Raw genomic sequence first — 22230 nt, 5'->3', positions numbered from 1 at the left:
ACGTACACCCTCACACACCACACATCTTCAGACGCCACAAATCCTTACACACCACACACCCTCACACACCACACACAACATACTTCCACACACCACACATCCTTATACACCACACATCCTTACATACAACACACCCTCACACACCACACACTACATACTCTCACACACCACACACACCCTCACACACCACACACCCTCACACACCACACACTACATACTTTCACATGCCACACACCCTCACACACCACACATCCTTACACACCACACACACAACACACCTCACATCCTTGCACACCACATACTTTCACACACCACACACCCTCACACATCCTTACACACCACACACCCTCACACATCCTTACACACCACACGCCCTCACACACCACGCATTGTACGCATATCCGTAGTCCGGGTTTCAAGCAGGGAAAATTATTGAACTACAAATGTATTTGATGCCAAATTTTGACAGTAACACTTTATACTAAATTGATTTTGTTGGGGCGGTTAGACGATTTACTCTATGCCCCATATTACCCTATCATACCCAATAATTATACTACCGCCATAATATATCCAACATATTATTGATACGATACCAATGCTTTTCCGAACTACAAATGTCTTTGTTATGAATGTTTTTGCATACAATCCAAAACATTAAACTTTTCCTTAATTCTATTTATGCTTGCTGGGGTCGCCGACAAAAGATAGTTGTGATCGCTTGAAAACAAAAATAGGTTATTCTATGTTTCTATGCAATACCGAAAGTTACATAATTTACACTACATGTATTACCACCCTACAAAAGTTTCAGTTTCTCTGGCCCTGTCACCATGTCTGGTGTAGGGCCCCTACACCAGACATGGTGACAGGGCCAGAGAAATCTCGGGCTAGCCTCTATATTGATGATATGATTAATGGATGCAGGCAATATATGCATCTATATCCGTATCTAAATATAATGTTAATTAGTGTTTCTTTCGGATATTGTGTTATAGCCCGCCAGATAGTTGTATTTTATTTCCAGGTTCTGCCCGTGGTTATCAAGGTTAATGTCAAAGTCTTTAATCGTTGGTAAAACAACAACAGATTTGAGAAGACCGTGCCAGATAAAAATATTCAAATATTGGTCAAAATTACGTAATACAAATACTTGTATATTAAAATCCTGCTATGATGATATGGTGGAACGAAATGATCCATGGATCACAAATTTGCGACAAGATTTAAACCAAGCTGGTTTGGGATATATTTTCAATTTAACTATAGTAAATGATTCACACTGTAAACTGTTTAAATCTAGGCTTATTGATATTTTCCAGCAAGAATGTTTAGATACTATTAAAACGTCTTCGAAAGGTCACCTGTACCATCATCTTGTAGAAACACTATCTTTACAGACATATCTGAAAAAACCTAAAGATGTTAAATATTTAAAGGCAATCGCTAAACTAAGATTATCAGCACATGATTTGGAAATTGAAAGGAGTAGATATAGAAATGTAAATAGGAACCAAAGAGTATGTATGTAATGTGATATTAATGACATAGAAGATGAGTTTCATTTTGTAGTTAAGTGTCCATTATATGCGGACATTCGTTCAAAATACCTTAAGCCAATTTTTATCAATAATCCCAGTATGTTCAAGTTTATTAAGTTTCAAAATTTTGAAAAAATCAAAGATCTAAATAATCTAGGTAAATATTTAGTGTCGGCATCTAAAAGGAGAAAAGAACGGATAGGAATATAGAAAAATATAATATATATATATATCTACGTGTAGTATACATTTATATGCCATTCGACACTCTCCTGTATAGCTTTATATATGGGAAATTATATGTTAATTTCCTGTGTGTATATAAATCAATAACGATTAATATTAGGTTGTATTGTAATACATGGAATGTATGTACACATGAAATGCTTAAAATAATGCTGTCTACACTGTATGTATTTTCTGTGTTTTGTGGGTAGGTGGTTGAGGGAGGGAGAGCGTGTGGGTGTGAGTGGGTGAGGGTGTGCTAGCCGCTAGGGTGCTTATTATATATGGTTGTTACATTTTAGTGATAAGTTGTAAAACTTAAGCTAATAAAAGAAACTGAAACTGAAAGATATCCACAATTCTGAAACTGAATGAATGTTTTCTGACATCGCGCTTGCAGTATTTCCTCTTAATCTTCAAAGTAGATTCTATGTCCTCTTTTTATTTGGTATGTAACTAAAGGCTTTATAAGTGAACATGTCAAGTTGCTTTTGTTATTATTATTATCCTTTCATTCGTTGATATTACTGTCATATCTAGGCCTATACATTATAGTATGTATATTGCTATACCGAGCTGGAGGTGTCTATGTTAAAGACGTACTCGAACCAGCCCTAAGAACATCCGATGAGTCTGTACGAACGCGCCCGGTATTAATGATAATTTCAATTTCCGGTTGAAGACTGAACTCTGGCGAACCCTTGTGTCGATATCCTACACAATTACAGCTGTAGGTATCAGCTGAGTGTGTGTGAAGTAAGGTTCTATACTGATGTTGAATCTCATATTTAAAAAGAACTGTATGCATGATCTCAAAATATGTGATATGATATGTTCTTTCAACGTACAGCAGATGTACATTGTACTTTAATTTCTGTGGAAAGCTGAAAGGTGACAGAAGAAAATTGTCATCAAGATAGTTCCTTATTTCACCATTTTATACTACATGGAATTGGTCAATACATATGGTATTATAACATGTATATTTACACTAGCCAGTGTTTCCTCTGGCCCTGACAACGGTACCATCTGTCTGGAGGAGGACTCCGCGGCCTGACATGTTGATTTCCTCTGATCTGGCCCAGATCTTGGTGACATTCTGCTGTCAGTCTCAATAACTTTTTATTTTTAAATCAGTGTTATATTTAAAAGTAGTCTTGAGGTTCCACTTATAACAAAAATATTTTTTGGAAATATTTGATAATAAACGTTGAATATCAGGATGTGATCCTTCAAATGCATTTGTTTATAATAGGACTACCAGCAAAATTAAACATGGAGTATTATAGCTATATGCATATGTATGCAGCTTATAGCAAAGTATACATACTTTGAAATATGCCTGCATTCATGTGAACTTTAACTAACCCAAATAGCTGTATGTGCACACCTGGTAAGCATGAAACAAGATATCAACAAAAATTACATGTCCTTGGTCGTACAAATGTAGCATGTATGCACGCGATAGAGTACCAAACTATATTTGACCATTCTGTTGTTGACAAAGCTCCCTCTCTGCCATATTCCTGTCTGATTTTCTGTCCAAATATATCTGACTCTATAACCACACATTAAAAATCAACCTGATTAGAGGATATGTTTCGAAACTGACTACCTTTTGTAACATTCTCAGAAATGAACAAACACTGAATCATATGTATTTTTCAGTTGAAGATTTTTGCAGATAGTTTTTAGTTTCAGAACAATCAGAAGTGAAGTGAAATTGTCTTAAATTATATATTAATTTTGGCTTCTGAGATATCATCTATGCATAGTTAGTGGTAATTAGCTTCAATTTTCAATTTTCAATTTAAATTTAAATTTTAAATCTTGGCTTCAACCAACAACAAAAATAACAAAATACAAAAACAAAACCCAAGAATAAACAAATACAGAAATATTGTTGATATTTGATTTATAAAAAAAAGTGATATCAAAATATCTGTATAATGATTGAAAATCAGTTAGAAAATGGATAAAGAGAGGCAATTACTGTGTAGATTTCATAGTTAAGTCAAGTTTTCAAAATGTCCCAGGGACTCCTATAATCTCCTTTCAAAGTCACCATTTTTCGTTATGAGTTTGGAAGCAAAAAGGCCCCATCCAAAACCAGTGAAAAAACAATGAGTTCTATGTTATGAACCGACTATAAGTGATGTGTATGTGTGGTTATATCTTTCTGCCCATTTATATTTGGATCTTATTAGAGTTGTATAATATACATGTATATTGTTTCTACAAAGAAATTCTTTACAATAATTTTATCGCGAAAATGTAATAACAAACTCAATATATACATATATAGTCTTTTAAATACAAAAACTCATGAAATTTAAGAATCTTAAATTTTATGAGTTTTCATTTCATGAGATTTTATAGAACAAATCTTGAAGGTTTTTATTTTGCTAGTCTTGGCAAGCAAAAATTGAAACTTCGAGATGAGTTTCAAAAAAACTGTTTACATACCTGAAAACTTTTAATATGATTTATAGACATAATGTGGAGTGTTTCTGAACATTTTCTTCAGGTTGGAAGTAAGGTTTATGTAAGGATTTTTGTTACACAACCAATGAATGTTATACATGATGTTTCAATTACAACTGTATGTACGTACAATTTGTACATCAATCTTCGAATTTCAAATACAACTCGTACATGTTTTACACCTTTGTGCACACATGCTGCCCTGGTGATTTGTCTGTTGAAGGTGACTGTGTACATACTGTACTAGTCATTGAAAAGTCACATATAATTTTAAACATTCATTAGTTGTGTAACAAAAAGCCTTAGATAAATAATGTGTGGAGTACCTTATCAAATGGAGTCAGCCGTTTTATTTCACCATTCTCAATTCATGATATCAAATCATTGTCCATATTATTACCTCACAGGCAATTTCCGATGGCCAATGAAAAATGCTCCAGGTATTACACTAGCGACATATGCACAAGTATTACCATGGCAAATTCACTGGATAATAGGATGATTATGTTATAAATAGCCCTTACAACAAGAAAAGACTCTTCATAGTCACTACTATAAAGTATAGAATTTGATATTATTTTTTTTTTTTGAAATTATCGTTATTTAATTCAGTATGATTAGATTTGTAATAATTTTTAGCTCACCTGCCCGAAGGGCAAGTGAGCTTATGCCGTGGTGCGGCGTCCGTCGTCCGTCCGGCCATCTGGCCGTCCGTCCGGCGTCAACTTTTCCATTCAAGCAACTTCTTCTCAATAACCAAAAGGCCCAGAGACCTAATATTGGGCCTGTAGCATGCTGGGGTGAAGGGCTACCAAGTTTGTTCAAATGAATAAAGTTGACCTTCATTCAAGGTCACAGGGGTCAAAAAGGCTAAAATCTTTAAACGACTTCTTCTCAATAGCCAAAAGACCCAGGGACTTGATATTGGGTCTGTAGCATGCTGGGGTGAAGGGCTACCTAGTTTGTACAAATGAATGACCTTGACCTTCATTCAAGGTCACAGGAGTCAAAAAGGCTAAAATCTTTAAACAACTTCTTCTCAATAACCAAGAGTCCCAGAGACCTAATATTTGGCCTGCAGCATGCTGGGGTGAAGGGCTACCAAGTTTGTTCAAATGAATGACCTTGACCGTCATTCAAGGTCACAGGAGTCACAAAGGCTAAAATCTTTTAACAACTTCTTCTCAATAACCAAGAGTCCCAGAGACCTAATATTTCGCCTGCAGCATGCTAGGGTGAAGCGCTCCCAAGTTTGTTCAAATGAATGACCTTGACCTTCATTCAAGGTCACAGGAGTCAAAAAGACTAAAATCTTTAAACGACTTCTTCTCAATAACCAACAGTCCCAGAGACCTAATATTTCGCCTGCAGCATGCTGGGGTAAAGGGCTCTCAACTTTGGTCAAATGAATGACCTTGACCTTCATTCAAGGGCACAGGAGTCAAAAAGGCTAAAATCTTTAAATGACTTCTTCTAAATAACCAAGAGTCCCAGGGAGTTGATATTGGGTCTGTAAAATGCTGAGGTAAAGGGCTACCAAGTTTGTTCAAATGAATGACCTTGACCTTCATTCAAGGTCACAAGAGTCAAAAAGGCTAAAATCTTTAAACTACTTCTTCTCAATAACCAACAGTCCCAGAGACCTAATATTTGGCCTGTAGCATATGCTGGGGTGAAGGGCTACCAAGTTCGTTCAAATGAATGACCTTGACCTTCAAGGTCACGTCAATCAAGTATGCTTAAATCTTTAAATGACTTTTAGTGAATAGCCAAAGTGCAGAGAGACATTATATTTGTCCTGTAGCATGCTTTCAAATAACTGCAGGATCCATATATGATAAGATCACTGCATTGCAGGTGAGCGATTTGGGCCCATTGGGCCCTTGTTAATGGTTATTGTAATTGGGATTAGAAAATTGTAAATTTCCTTGATATATATTGTGTCACTATACAAAGATGCATTGCCATTTGCTTGCCGTATACTGTAAAAACTCATGTAATTTGCACAGTTTTTTTGTACTGAAATAAAGTATGAAAATGGGGGTGGGCAAATTTATACAGGTAGAGATGTTTTCAAGGTTTTTAACCGAAAAACGATCGTCAATTCTCAATGTCCGTGGGTAGTTTAAGTGGTACATTTTGTGTTTTTTTCTTATTCCAGATTTTGACATTCAGAAAAGATGGAATGCCAATTCAAGGCAGAGAGCACTTTTCCAACAGCTTCAGAGATAACGGAGTTAGCTAGACAACAGCTCACAACAGAACTGATGTCTTCTGTTCCAGAGGATAAGACAGATACAGATCAGACTTCTTCAACTGAAAAACCAACTGTTAGCAAAGAGGCTGCCAAATCAGACAATAAAGAATTTGTTTGTGAAATCTGTGGTAAGTTCTTTGCTACTCAAAGGAAACGTAAACTTCACCTGAAGACCCACTCTACAGAGAAACCATACAAATGTGGGGTGTGTGGTAATGGGTTCAAGTCCTCAGGAGACCTAAAAAAACATCTCATGATTCACACCGGCGAACGACCATTCACCTGTCAGATCTGTGGGAACAGCTTCTCCAGGAAGGGTACTTTACAGAGTCATGAATTAACCCACGGAACTTATAGGGCATACAAGTGTGAGGTTTGTGGTCGGGGATTTGGACAGAAAAGGGCATTGGAGGTACACACCAGAATTCATACTGGGGAGATGCCGTTCAAGTGTGACATTTGTGGGAAGGGATTCAGACAGTCGGAGTGTATGAAGCGGCATCTCATGATCCATACTGGAGAACGTCCTTATGATTGCGATATATGTGGGAAGAGTTTCACACAGGCAGGACACATACGGTCTCACCGTAGGATACATACAGGCGAAAAACCATATCATTGTGAACACTGTGGTAGAGGATTCAACCATAAAGATGGATTGAAGCGCCATGTCCGAATTCACACGGGGGAGAAACCGTATGAATGTCATATTTGTGGACGAGCGTTCACTCAAACAGGGAGTCTGAACACACATTTCAAGGTTCACAATAAACCCTCTAAACCAGATGTACTTGTACCGGTAATGTTCATACAAAAGGAATGTACTTAGATATATGTAAGACAAAAAATATACTGCCCTCAATAACTCTGTGACATTTTTCAGACAAAATAATTGAAAATTCAGCAGAACTAATTTCTAAAAAAAATCATAAATTTTATTTTGTGGTCTGTTTATTTGAAACCAAATTTAAAAGAAAAGACACTATTTTTTAGCAATCACAAGCAACTACCCGGGTACACATAGCAATGGTCACCAACCAATAGCAATATTTTCAGATTTTAGTTTATTAGTTACTATGTATGCTACTTGTGAGCTAATGCAGTTATGTTTGTGTTAATGGCTTTGACATCATATACGACAAGACTTGAAAGTTTTAGGGGTATGTATCTCTGGTATAAACATCCTACACCCCTATCATTAGAGGTCTAAGATCAATTGTTATGCCAATTTAATGTAAAAATTATTAGATTAAAGAAAAATAAACAATTTTTGATACTTTTTATTTTTTATTTTATTTTTTTGCAACAAAACTGACTTAAGCTTATTTTTAATCATCCAACACACTTAAGCTTACATATGGTATATATAGAGGTTACACAAAGAGTGGTTGTTGGATATGGAATTTATTTCACACGAGTAAGTTATTTTTTAAAAGTTACAAAAGACATGAGCTTTAGCGAGTGTCTTTGCAACTTTTAAAAAATAACTTACTCGTGTGAAATAAATTCCATATCCAACAATCACGAGTCGTGTGACCTGTTTCTACCACAATAATGTCGGCTTAAATCAAAGGGAAATGTGGCCAAGTATAATTAAATGTATGCAAATAAAGTGTACCGGTGACGTCCGGGACCCAGTGACTGGAAGGTCATATACCACTAGTGGTATATAACATATATTTATCCAACAGTCAGCACATTTATACAATGGCTTGAGAGTGGAATAACATGGCGTATTGTAGGAGAAACATGTACATCTGAGGTTTTTGAGTGTACATGTATGTCTGACTGTTGCAGCAAGTTTTAAACTGCAAAATTTCATCTGACACATATACATGTATTTAATTACAATTTATTACCATTGTCATTGTCATGTGAGATTTTATCTTACCACATCAGGTCAAAATTCATAATGTGTGAGGAGGGCAGTGTAAATTTTGTAATGTGATTGACAGCACCTGTACCTACTTGTTCTCTATACAGGGATAAACTTTAGTTTTAATTAATACTCTTATACATTTGTGGTTGATGTGATCGATGTAATGTCAATATAAGTATACTGTGTCCATACAATTGTCACTAAGTATTGGAACAAACTTCATGGAACTGTTTATATACTTTCAGTCAATATATATATATACAAAAATGTATATATAAAGGTTGGGTATGTACATGATAGACAGTAGTGAAAACTTGTGCAGTATAGATATAGAGAGTGTTTACGTTGTATATGAGACAAGTTTTACCCCTTCATTAATTACAATTATAATTAAGATTAATTACCTGTATACAGTGAGTTTGTATATGTTTATTTCTTTTTTTTTTTTACTTCACATGGATATGCATTTCATTTATTGTAACTTGTGTATACAAAGTAAGATACAGGATTTGTATGTTGCTCAAAGCCCTAAAGTTTGTCAATCATCCTTAAAGATGCTACACCTCATCAGACAGAGTGTAATAAATTATTATTATTTTGACAAGAAATGACATTTAGTCCATATATATATGCCTATTTATATATTAAGACATACAAAAAAAAAATGTTATAACGTCAAAAACTGTCAGAATGAAGCCAAGAAGCTTCAAACTTTTGAACATTATGTATATATCTACTTTGCATACACTTGAACTTGATCGCAGTGCATTCTGGGAGAGATTTACATACAGAAGAAAACAAACAAATATGGTGGACTTATTTCTATTCAGCGGGGACAATTATATATATTGCCTGTTGGCTAACATAACTACAACTTTTAATTGTGAGGTTTTAATGGAAACAGAAAATAAAAACTAAATATTAAACATTTCAATATTATCCATAGCAAAAAATCACGATCCTGTGCCTGTTGTCGCCCACAAACCGAAACGCTTTCTTAGCGTTACCCCCTTTGGCCTCTTTCGCTGAATTGATACAGGTGTGATTTATCAACAAGTTTTAAGCTGGTGAACTATAAATAGTGAATCTGCAATCACTACATATCACACAAGAAATCCTTACCGTTGATTCAATTGCATCATATGCTTAGAGTTTTCAGTAAAGATGACAACACTGTCAACAGACCGAACGTTACACTACGTACATATGTACGTTACACACTTGCCGCTCCAACAAAAACTCAGCTGTGTCATTACTGCATGAGTTCTGATTCCATTGTCGTTTATAATTCCATCGGTCTGTGCAGTCTCCGATTGAAATCCTTCCCTTTCTTCGTTCTCTTTCATAATCTAATTTATGCTTCCTTCTTTCCCAAGATGTTAGGCTAACACATGCTACCTTCCTGGCTTCGCCATGTGGTTCCTACTACCTTTAGTTTGTGTTGTCTGTTTTAGGCGCATGTGCAATCAGTATTTCATTCAATATGGAGGCGGAGCGATTTTAATTTTTTTAATTTTAAAGATAAATAAGAAGATGGAACTTTCTGAGGGTGGTAATAATGTCAAGTGTGTAACTTTTATTCCTGAACAAAAATAAATACGAGTTTATTTGTGTTTTTAATTGATAAAAAATACTATCTGTTGAAGGTGTAGCACCTTTAACTTAACAAAATTCATTAGTTTTAAATTTCCCATACAGAAATTGGATTTGATAAAAAAAAGGAACCTTAGTTAAGGAAAGTTATCTAAATTATGTAACGCTCTCATATGCAAAAAATAAAAACAAACAAAAAAGGAAAAAACAACAAAATTTAGGAATATTGATGAAACTGCGGCAATATAAAAGTGAAATGCATGTGAAGTTTTTTGATGGTTCTCGTCTGTTGCCTATGACATACATTCTCATTTTAGATTTTGATAATCATTTTTTCCAACTTATGAGATTTCAATTTGAAGTGTTTTGGGATTGAAGTTTAGCTTATTGACAATGTATTTGATCCACTTTCTAAAGTGCAAAGAAAAAACAATTTGGTAGCAATATAGAACAAATATTTAAAATAAAATGTTTGAGAATGCTGATTATTCAACCAAGGTATTCTATTGAAATATATGCTATTAAAAGATAGATGGTTTTCAATCATTCATAAATTTCAGTTACTTAGGAGACATTGTATGAAGATTTATGTTTTTGATGATATACATTATCCATATAGAGTGTATTGACTGTGAGGTTTATACTTAACATTGTATACATACACTGTATACAGTCTTTAAATGTGTATTTACTGTATTGATCAGGATTTCAAATTTTCAAGTTGTCCTGACTTTTTTTTAACTAAAATATATGTATCAGACAGTCAATTTTATTTTAATTGATTGTTAGAATTTCATGGTTTGTGATGATATTTGAATTTTCTGTTTAAAAAACGTATTTTTTAACTGTATTAAAGAAAATGAAAAGAAAAAGAAGTGTCATTTACTTTAAAAAGTGAAAAAAATATATACCAGATATTTTTAACTTTGTAACAAAATATTTTGTCTCTTTTGTAGATCAAATTTAAGGTGACATTTATCAGTAATATGGTATCTATGGTAATTAGCGGACTGTTGATATCTGTAGGTTCAGCAGCCAGTTTCTGAATTTTATCACATTCCCTTAGATGTACCTAGATAAATGTCTGCTTGTATCTTAAGGTTTAAAATTACAAATGTGCATTGAACATACCAGGTAAACCCTCTATTTACTTAACTGTAATTGTTTGAATTGATGGTTGACTTTGTCTTGATGGAAATGAAATAAATCTTGGTATCCATGCATGGAAAGTTTTTGAGTTTGGCATTTGTTAGTTCGTTTGTACATTCGGGGGTCTGGGGGCGAATAGAGCAGTTGGGATTTAGCAAACCAGCAATATCTTTTCTATGTATACTAACACCAACACCCTTTTATTCTATAAAACTGACAAAATGCATTAATCATTTTTTGTTAACAGTTATGGCTGTTTCATGAACTACATATTTGTATATGTCAAAATTGGATAGTGTGCAAGTCTCTTGCCTGATTTTTGGAAGATTTCCATTGCCCTGTATATGTCACAGGGGCGTCTAGAGGCTTATATTAAAAGAAATAGCCAGAAATACATGTACCTATAGGTATATCTGGCAATTTTTAGCTCGTCTCTTCGAAGAAGAGTGAGAGCTTATGTCGTCACTCCGGCGTCGGCGTCGGCGTTGGTTTTCCAAATGTTAAATTTTTGGTGCAAGTGTTGAAAGGCAAAGTAATTTATGGTAATATGGTCCCTGTGGGGGTCAAACTATCCCCTGCCAGAGTAAAACCGAAAGATTTTTTTGGAAAAAAACCAGAATTTTCAAATTTTTGGACTTGGAATATTTCTGCGTTAAGTTTTTGGTGCAAGTGTTGAAAGGTATTAATACATCACTTTATAATTGTACTAGGGTGCTGATAATTGGCAATAGAGTCCCTCTGGGGTTAGACTATCCCCTGCCAGAGTAAAACTGAAAGATTTTTTTGGGAAAAAACCAGAATTTTCAAATTTTTGGACTTAGAATATTTCTGCGTTAAGTTTTTGGTGCAAGTGTTGAAAGGTATTAATACATCACTTTATAATTGTACTAGGGTGCTGATAATTGGCAATAGAGTCCCTCTGGGGTTAAACTATCCCCTGCCAGAGTAAAACCGAAAGATTTTTTTGGGAAAAAACCAGAATTTTCAAATTTTTGGACTTAGAATATTTCTGCGTTAAGTTTTTGGTGCAAGTGTTGAAAGGTATTAATACATCACTTTATAATTGTACTAGGGTGCTGATAATTGGCAATAGAGTCCCTCTGGGGTTAACTATCCCCTGCCAGAGTAAAACCGAAAGATTTTTTTGGGAAAAAACCAGAATTTTCAAATTTTTGGACTTAGAATATTTCTGCGTTAAGTTTTTGGTGCAAGTGTTGAAAGGTATTAATACATCACTTTATAATTGTACTAGGGTGCTGATAATTGGCAATAGAGTCCCTCTGGGGTTAGACTATCCCCTGCCAGAGTAAAACTGAAAGATTTTTTTGGGAAAAAACCAGAATTTTCAAATTTTTGGACTTAGAATATTTCTGCGTTAAGTTTTTGGTGCAAGTGTTGAAAGGTATTAATACATCACTTTATAATTGTACTAGGGTGCTGATAATTGGCAATAGAGTCCATATGGAGTAAGACAATCCCTTCCTGGAGTAAAACTTTAAAAGAAAAAATTGATTTTTAGCTCGTCTCTTCGAAGAAGAGTGAGAGCTTATGTCGTCACTCCGGCGTCGGCGTCGGCGTTGGTTTTCCAAATGTTAAATTTTTGGTGCAAGTGTTGAAAGGCAAAGTAATTTATGGTAATATGGTCCCTGTGGGGGTCAAACTATCCCCTGCCGGAGTTAAACAAAGATTTTTTGGAAAAAACACATATTTTTGAAATCTGTGTTTTTTTTGTTTTTGCTTTTAAATCTTTGGACTTTGTGTTAAGTTTATGTTGTGAGTGTTGAAAGCCATAGTAATACATGGTATTAGGTTCCCTGTGGGGGTTAAACTATCCCTTGCCAGAGTTAAACTGAAAGATTTTTTGGGGGAATAAACACATTTTAAAAAATTTTGTGCAAATGTTGAAAGCTATTAACACGTCACTTTATGATGTACTAGGGTGCTGATATTAGGTAAAAGAGTCCCTATGGAATTACACTATCCCTTCTTGGGGTGAAACTGAAAATAAAACAATGTTGAAATGCTCACAATAGACAATTTATACTGGTCCACATTTTTCAAGGGAGACAACTCTCATTAGGATAATATTTTGTCAAAAAATTGAAGAAATATGTCCAAAAGCAATTACATTTGTATCTAATATATTCATTTAACAACAGCATATACCGATAGCTTGTCTCCCGAATGTTTGCCAATAAATAATTTATATATATATAAAATGGTATGGTTTTGAAAATTGCATGAATTCACAAAACATAATCTGATCAAGTAAACAATATAAATATTATTAATGAAATTTGCGAAACCATTCCAATTAATATATTTTAATTATTTATTGACAAACATTTGCGAGACGAGCTATGCTGTTCTCCAACAGCTCTTGTTTAATATAAGACTAGACATGCCCCTGTGGTTGCCTTGAGTTGTGTCACTACACATAGTCTTTGTCATCTTAAAGCTTGGTAGTATTAGGGAATACATAGTCTTTGTCATCTTAAAGCTTGGTAGTATTAGGGGAATACATGTTTTAACCAAGATATAGAATCCTTACAATGATAACCTGAATCGTTTATATTTAAAAAGCTAAATATTCCGTATCAAAATTAATATACATGTATGCTGCATGCGGAAAAGAAAATGATAGTCAGATGAAAAAACATAGGTCAGAAATAAATACCTCGATGGAATACGAGTGTATGCTTTTAAAAATACCTTATTGCCACTCCACTTGGAAGATCAAGTTCTTGAGCTGCTGGGGGGGGAATCCAGAAAATTTAGCGATACTTTTGACAAAGAATGCGCAAAAACAGAATTCCGATATGGAAATGAAATCTTAATTCTCACTCTAACTTGATTAAACGAGGAGAGAAAAAAACAAATACACTGTACCATGGATTAGGCTGTCCTGATGGCAAAAAAAAAAAAAAAGTGCACTCTCATATTTGCGGTCTGCATGGATATTATAAAGATGAGTTTGACAGGATTTTACTTTTTCAGTTAATTTAATAACAGTCTATAAGCCTATCAGGAGACTTGTAAGACTATGGCACGCCATTCTATCATAAAATATTCAAAACACTTAAGGTAAAGTCTTTTTACCTTAAGGTCAAATTTATTTTTTGACATTATGTGATTTTATCCTTAAGGTCGCATTATTTGACCTGAAGGTCAAATCTTTTGACCTTAAGGATAAAATACACCCAAAAGTCACGATTCAAACTGTACCCTGAACATAATGGACTAATCCAATCTTTCCTCATTTTCTCTGTGCAAGCTTCTTAAATTGTTTATATTCAGAAATATAAGTGTATATAACAATGACGATTTTTTTTAACCTTTTAATAATGTAAATACACTTTGGCCATAATGTCAAAAGTTTATTTACCTTAAGATCAAAAGAATTTTTCAACTCTTCAGACTGTTCAATGTTGCTAAGGGCACCATGTAGCTGTTTTGTATGGCAAGCCGTTTTAATACTTAATACATAATACATGTAGCTTCATTTAAAAAGTTTTTTGACTTAAGCTAAATAGATTTTGACTTAAGTTGAAAAAACTGTTTTTGCATTATGTATTATGTCAGCTTAATTTATTTATTTCCAATTCAACAGACCCGGGGGTCCACTTACAGAATGGATAACAAATACGACATAACTATAACTATATAATGGAGGGTATCATCGTCAGGTGGACTATATAATGGAGGGTATCATCGTCAGGTGGATTATACAATGGAGGGTATCATCGTCGGGTGGACTATGTAATTGAGGGCGTCATCGTCTGGTTGACTATATAATGGAGGGTATCATCGTTTGGTGGACAATATAATGGAGGGCATCATCGTCAGGTGGACAATATAATGGAGGGCATCATCGTCAGGTGGACAATATAATGGAGGGTATCATCGTCAGGTGGACTATATAATGGATGATACCATCGTCAGGTGGACTATCTATATAATGGAGGGTGTTATCATCAGGTGAACTATATAATTGAGGGTATCATCGTCGGGTGGACTATGTCATTGAGGGTATCATCGTCAGGTGGACTAAGTCATTGAGGGTATGATTGTCAGGTGGACTAAGTCATTGAGGGTATCATTGTCAGGTGGACTATATAATGGAGGGTATCATCGTCAGGTGGACTATATAATGGAGGGTATCATCGTCAGGTGGACTATATAATGGAGGGTATCATTGTCAGGTGGACTATATAATGGAGGGTATCATCGTCAGGTGGACTATATAATGGAGGGTATAATTGTCAGGTGGACTATATAATGGAGGGTATCATAGTCAGGTGGATTATACAATGGAGGGTATCATCGTCAGGTGGACTATATAATGGAGGGTATCATCGTCAGATGGACTATATAATCAAGGTTATCATCGTCAGGTGGATTATATAATTGAGGATATTATCGTCAGGTGGACTATATAATTCAGGGTGTCATCGTCAGGTGGAATATTTAATGGAGGATATCATCGTCAGGTGGACTATATAATGGAGGGTGTCATCGTTAGGTGGACTATATAATGGCAGATATCATCGTCAGGTGGACTATATAATGGAGGATATCATCGTCAGGTGGACTATATAATGGAGGGTGTCATCGTCAGGTGGACTATATAATGGAGGGTGTCATCGTTAGGTGGACTATATAATGGCAGATATCATCGTCAGGTGGACTATATAATGGAGGATATCATCGTCAGGTGGACTATATAAGTTAGGGTGTCATCATCAGGTGGACTATATAATTGAGGGTATCATCGTCAGGTGGACTATATAATGGAGGGTATCATAGTCAGGTGGACTATATAATAGAGGGTATCATCGTTAGATGGACTATATAATTGAGGGTATCATCGTCAGATGGACTATATAATTGAGGGTATCATCGTCAGGTGGACTATATAATGGAGGTTATTATCGTCAAATGGACTATATAATAGAGGGTATCATCGTCAGGTGGACTATATAATGGAGGGTATCATCGTCAGATGGACTATATAATGGAGGGTGTCATCGTTAGGTGGACTATATAATGACAGATATCATCGTCAGGTGGACTATATAGTGGAGGATATCATCGTCAGGTGGACTATATAATTGAGGGTGTTATCTTAAGGTGGGCTATATAATGGAGGGTGTCATCGTCAGGTGGACTATATAATGGAGGATATCATCGTCAGGTGGACTATATATTAAAGGGTGTCATCGTCAGATGGACTATATAAGTGAGGGTATAATCGTCAGGTGGACTATATAATGGAGGGTATCATAGTCAGGTGGACTATATAATGGAGGATATCATAGTCAGGTGGACTATATAATGAAGGATATCATAGTCAGGTGGACTATATAATAGAGGGTATCATCGTTAGATGGACTATATAAGTGAGGGTATAATCGTCAGGTGGACTATATAATGGAGGGTATCATAGTAAGGTGGACTATATAATGAAGGATATCATAGTCAGGTGGACTATATAATAGAGGGTATCATCGTTAGATGGACTATATAATTGAGGGTATCATCGTCAGATGGACTATATAAGTGAGGGTATCATCGTCAGGTGGACTATATAATGGAGGTTATTATCGTCAGATGGACTATATAATAGAGGGTATCATCGTCAGGTGGACTATATAATGGAGGGTATCATCGTCGGATGGACTATATAATGGAGGGTATCATCGTCAGATGGACTATATAATGGAGGGTATCATCGTCAGGTGGACTATATAATGGAGGGTATTGTTGTCAGATGGACTATATAATGGGGGTATTATTGTCATACGAAGCATCGGAAAAAAAGTTAGTTTGACATGCACAACAGGGATTGCGTGCACAATTTTTCCTAGTGAACTAAAACCATGTACAATCCACAGGTGGAGTGGTATAGATGATGGGCGTTATTCCACATCAGAGATTATTTCAGTTATCAAATCAAACACTAAGTATACAGACACATTGGAGAGAATTAAAGGAACTGATGTACTGATAATAGATGAAATTTCCATGTTGAGCAAGAAACAGTTTGAACAAGTTGCTGAAATATGTTTATCAAAAGATGACAGAAGGGTTTTCGGAGGTATCCAAATATAGTTCTATGTGGAGACTTTTTCAGTTACCCCCAGTCCCAAATATGGAGGGTATCATCGTCAGGTGGACTATATGATAAAGGTTATCATCTTCAGGTGGACTATTAAATGGAGGGTATCATCGTCAGGTGGACTATATAATAGAGGGTATCATCGCCAGGTGGACTATATAATGGAGGATATCATCGTCAGGTGGACTATATAAGTTAGGGTGTCATAGTATCATCGTCAGGTGGACTATATAAAGGAGGGTATCATCGTCAGGTGGACTATATAATGGAGGATATCAACGTCAGGTGGACTATATAATTGAGGGTATCATCGTCAGGTGGACTATATAATGGAGGGTATCATAGTCAGGTGGACTATATAATAGAGGGTATCATCGTTAGATGGACTATATAATTGAGGGTATCATCGTCAGATGGACTATATAATTGAGGGTATCATCGTCAGGTGGACTATATAATGGAGGTTATTATCGTCAAATGGACTATATAATAGAGGGTATCATCGTCAGGTGGACTATATAATGGAGGGTATCATCGTCAGATGGACTATATAATGGAGGGTGTCATCGTTAGGTGGACTATATAATGGCAGATATCATCGTCAGGTGGACTATATAGTGGAGGATATCATCGTCAGGTGGACTATATAATTGAGGGTGTTATCTTAAGGTGGGCTATATAATGGAGGGTGTCATCGTCAGGTGGACTATATAATGGAGGATATCATCGTCAGGTGGACTATATATTAAAGGGTGTCATCGTCAGATGGACTATATAAGTGAGGGTATAATCGTCAGGTGGACTATATAATGGAGGGTATCATAGTCAGGTGGACTATATAATGGAGGATATCATAGTCAGGTGGACTATATAATGAAGGATATCATAGTCAGGTGGACTATATAATAGAGGGTATCATCGTTAGATGGACTATATAAGTGAGGGTATAATCGTCAGGTGGACTATATAATGGAGGGTATCATAGTAAGGTGGACTATATAATGAAGGATATCATAGTCAGGTGGACTATATAATAGAGGGTATCATCGTTAGATGGACTATATAATTGAGGGTATCATCGTCAGATGGACTATATAAGTGAGGGTATCATCGTCAGGTGGACTATATAATGGAGGTTATTATCGTCAGATGGACTATATAATAGAGGGTATCATCGTCAGGTGGACTATATAATGGAGGGTATCATCGTCGGATGGACTATATAATGGAGGGTATCATCGTCAGATGGACTATATAATGGAGGGTATCATCGTCAGGTGGACTATATAATGGAGGGTATCATCGTCAGATGGACTATATAATAGAGGGTATCATCGTCAGGTGGACTATATAATAGAGGGTATCATCGTCAGGTGGACTATATAATGGAGGGTATCATCGTCAGGTGGACTATATAATGGAGGGTATTATTGTCAGATGGACTATATAATGGGGGTATTATTGTCATACGACGCATCGGAAAAAAGGTTAGTTTGACATGCACAACAGGGATTGCGTGCACAATTTTTCCTAGTGAACTAAAACCATGTACAATCCACAGGTGGAGTGGTATAGATGATGGGCGTTATTCCACATCAGAGATTATTTCAGTTATCAAATCAAACACTAAGTATACAGACACATTGGAGAGAATTAAAGGAACTGATGTACTGATAATAGATGAAATTTCCATGTTGAGCAAGAAACAGTTTGAACAAGTTGCTGAAATATGTTTATCAAAAGATGACAGAAGGGTTTTCGGAGGTATCCAAATATAGTTCTATGTGGAGACTTTTTCAGTTACCCCCAGTCCCAAATATGGAGGGTATCATCGTCAGGTGGACAATATGATAAAGGTTATCATCTTCAGGTGGACTATTAAATGGAGGGTATCATCGTCAGGTGGACTATATAATAGAGGGTATCATCGCCAGGTGGACTATATAATGGAGGATATCATCGTCAGGTGGACTATATAAGTTAGGGTGTCATAGTATCATCGTCAGGTGGACTATATAAAGGAGGGTATCATCGTCAGGTGGACTATATAATGGAGGATATCATCGTCAGGTGGACTATATAATGGATGATATCATCGTCAGGTGGACTATATAATGGAGGGTGTCATCGTTACGTGGACTATATAATGGAGGATATCATCGTCAGGTGGACTATATAATTGAGGGTGTTATCTTAAGGTGGGCTATATAATGGAGGGTGTCATCGTCAGGTGGACTATATAATGGAGGATATCATCGTCAGGTGGACTATATATTAAAGGGTGTCATCGTCAGATGGACTATATAAGTGAGGGTATAATCGTCAGGTGGACTATATAATGGAGGGTATCATAGTCAGGTGGACTATATAATGGAGGATATCATAGTCAGGTGGACTATATAATGAAGGATATCATAGTCAGGTGGACTATATAATAGAGGGTATCATCGTTAGATGGACTATATAAGTGAGGGTATAATCGTCAGGTGGACTATATAATGGAGGGTATCATAGTAAGGTGGACTATATAATGAAGGATATCATAGTCAGGTGGACTATATAATAGAGGGTATCATCGTTAGATGGACTATATAATTGAGGGTATCATCGTCAGATGGACTATATAAGTGAGGGTATCATCGTCAGGTGGACTATATAATGGAGGTTATTATCGTCAGATGGACTATATAATAGAGGGTATCATCGTCAGGTGGACTATATAATGGAGGGTATCATCGTCGGATGGACTATATAATGGAGGGTATCATCGTCAGGTGGACTATATAATGGAGGGTATCATCGTCAGGTGGACTATATAATGGAGGGTATCATCGTCAGATGGACTATATAATGGAGGGTATCATCGTCAGGTGGACTATATAATAGAGGGTATCATCGTCAGGTGGACTATATAATGGAGGGTATCATCGTCAGGTGGACTATATAATGGAGGGTATTATTGTCAGATGGACTATATAATGGGGGTATTATTGTCATACGACGCATCGGAAAAAGGTTAGTTTGACATGCACAACAGGGATTGCGTGCACAATTTTTCCTAGTGAACTAAAACCATGTACAATCCACAGGTGGAGTGGTATAGATGATGGGCGTTATTCCACATCAGAGATTATTTCAGTTATCAAATCAAACACTAAGTATACAGACACATTGGAGAGAATTAAAGGAACTGATGTACTGATAATAGATGAAATTTCCATGTTGAGCAAGAAACAGTTTGAACAAGTTGCTGAAATATGTTTATCAAAAGATGACAGAAGGGTTTTCGGAGGTATCCAAATATAGTTCTATGTGGAGACTTTTTCAGTTACCCCCAGTCCCAAATATGGAGGGTATCATCGTCAGGTGGACAATATGATAAAGGTTATCATCTTCAGGTGGACTATTAAATGGAGGGTATCATCGTCAGGTGGACTATATAATAGAGGGTATCATCGCCAGGTGGACTATATAATGGAGGATATCATCGTCAGGTGGACTATATAAGTTAGGGTGTCATAGTATCATCGTCAGGTGGACTATATAAAGGAGGGTATCATCGTCAGGTGGACTATATAATGGAGGATATCATCGTCAGGTGGACTATATAATGGATGATATCATCGTCAGGTGGACTATATAATGGAGGGTGTCATCGTTACGTGGACTATATAATGGAGGATATCATCGTCAAGTGGACTATATAATTGAGGGTGTTATCTTAAGGTGGGCTATATAATGGAGGGTGTCATCGTCAGGTGGACTATATAATGGAGGATATCATCGTCAGGTGGACTATATATTAAAGGGTGTCATCGTCAGATGGACTATATAAGTGAGGGTATAATCGTCAGGTGGACTATATAATGGAGGGTATCATAGTCAGGTGGACTATATAATGGAGGATATCATAGTCAGGTGGACTATATAATGAAGGATATCATCGTCGGATGGACTATATAATGGAGGGTATCATCGTCAGATGGACTATATAATGGAGGGTATCATCGTCAGGTGGACTATATAATGGAGGGTATCATAATAAGGTGGACTATATAATGAAGGATATCATAGTCAGGTGGACTATATAATAGAGGGTATCATCGTTAGATGGACTATATAATTGAGGGTATCATCGTCAGATGGACTATATAAGTGAGGGTATCATCGTCAGGTGGACTATATAATGGAGGTTATTATCGTCAGATGGACTATATAATAGAGGGTATCATCGTCAGGTGGACTATATAATGGAGGGTATCATCGTCGGATGGACTATATAATGGAGGGTATCATCGTCAGATGGACTATATAATGGAGGGTATCATCGTCAGGTGGACTATATAATGGAGGGTATCATCGTCAGATGGACTATATAATAGAGGGTATCATCGTCAGGTGGACTATATAATAGAGGGTATCATCGTCAGGTGGACTATATAATGGAGGGTATCATCGTCAGGTGGACTATATAATGGAGGGTATTATTGTCAGATGGACTATATAATGGGGGTATTATTGTCATACGAAGCATCGGAAAAAAGGTTAGTTTGACATGCACAACAGGGATTGCGTGCACAATTTTTCCTAGTGAACTAAAACCATGTACAATCCACAGGTGGAGTGGTATAGATGATGGGCGTTATTCCACATCAGAGATTATTTCAGTTATCAAATCAAACACTAAGTATACAGACACATTGGAGAGAATTAAAGGAACTGATGTACTGATAATAGATGAAATTTCCATGTTGAGCAAGAAACAGTTTGAACAAATTGCTGAAATATGTTGATCAAAAGATGACAGAAGGGTTTTCGGAGGTATCCAAATATAGTTCTATGTGGAGACTTTTTCAGTTACCCCCAGTCCCAAATATGGAGGGTATCATCGTCAGGTGGACAATATGATAAAGGTTATCATCTTCAGGTGGACTATTAAATGGAGGGTATCATCGTCAGGTGGACTATATAATAGAGGGTATCA

General features: G+C 36.1%; 1 protein-coding gene across 3 annotated transcripts; it reads left to right on the top strand.

The window, feature by feature from the left end:
* The first annotated feature begins 2310 nt into the window (after positions 1-2310).
* On the top strand, positions 2311-7786 carry LOC117343819 (zinc finger protein 239-like). 3 transcript variants are annotated; one of them, XM_033906336.1, is made up of 2 exons: positions 2311-2496; positions 6412-7786. In XM_033906336.1, exon 2 carries the CDS (start codon positions 6431-6433, stop codon positions 7334-7336), a length of 906 nt encoding a protein of 301 aa, XP_033762227.1. In that variant the 5' UTR covers positions 2311-2496; positions 6412-6430; the 3' UTR covers positions 7337-7786. The 3 variants fall into 3 exon arrangements, with proteins under 3 accessions (XP_033762227.1, XP_033762226.1, XP_033762228.1); XM_033906335.1 differs by having other exon boundaries at positions 2312-2522; XM_033906337.1 differs by lacking the exon at positions 2311-2496 and adding an exon at positions 2529-2870.
* The last annotated feature ends 14444 nt before the right edge of the window (positions 7787-22230 follow it).

This window comes from Pecten maximus, chromosome 15, assembly GCF_902652985.1.
Source record: "Pecten maximus chromosome 15, xPecMax1.1, whole genome shotgun sequence".
Taxonomy (NCBI): Eukaryota; Metazoa; Mollusca; class Bivalvia; order Pectinida; family Pectinidae; genus Pecten; species Pecten maximus.
The sequence above is the reverse complement of the archived record's forward strand: the minus strand, read 5'-3'. Positions and strand labels throughout refer to the sequence as shown.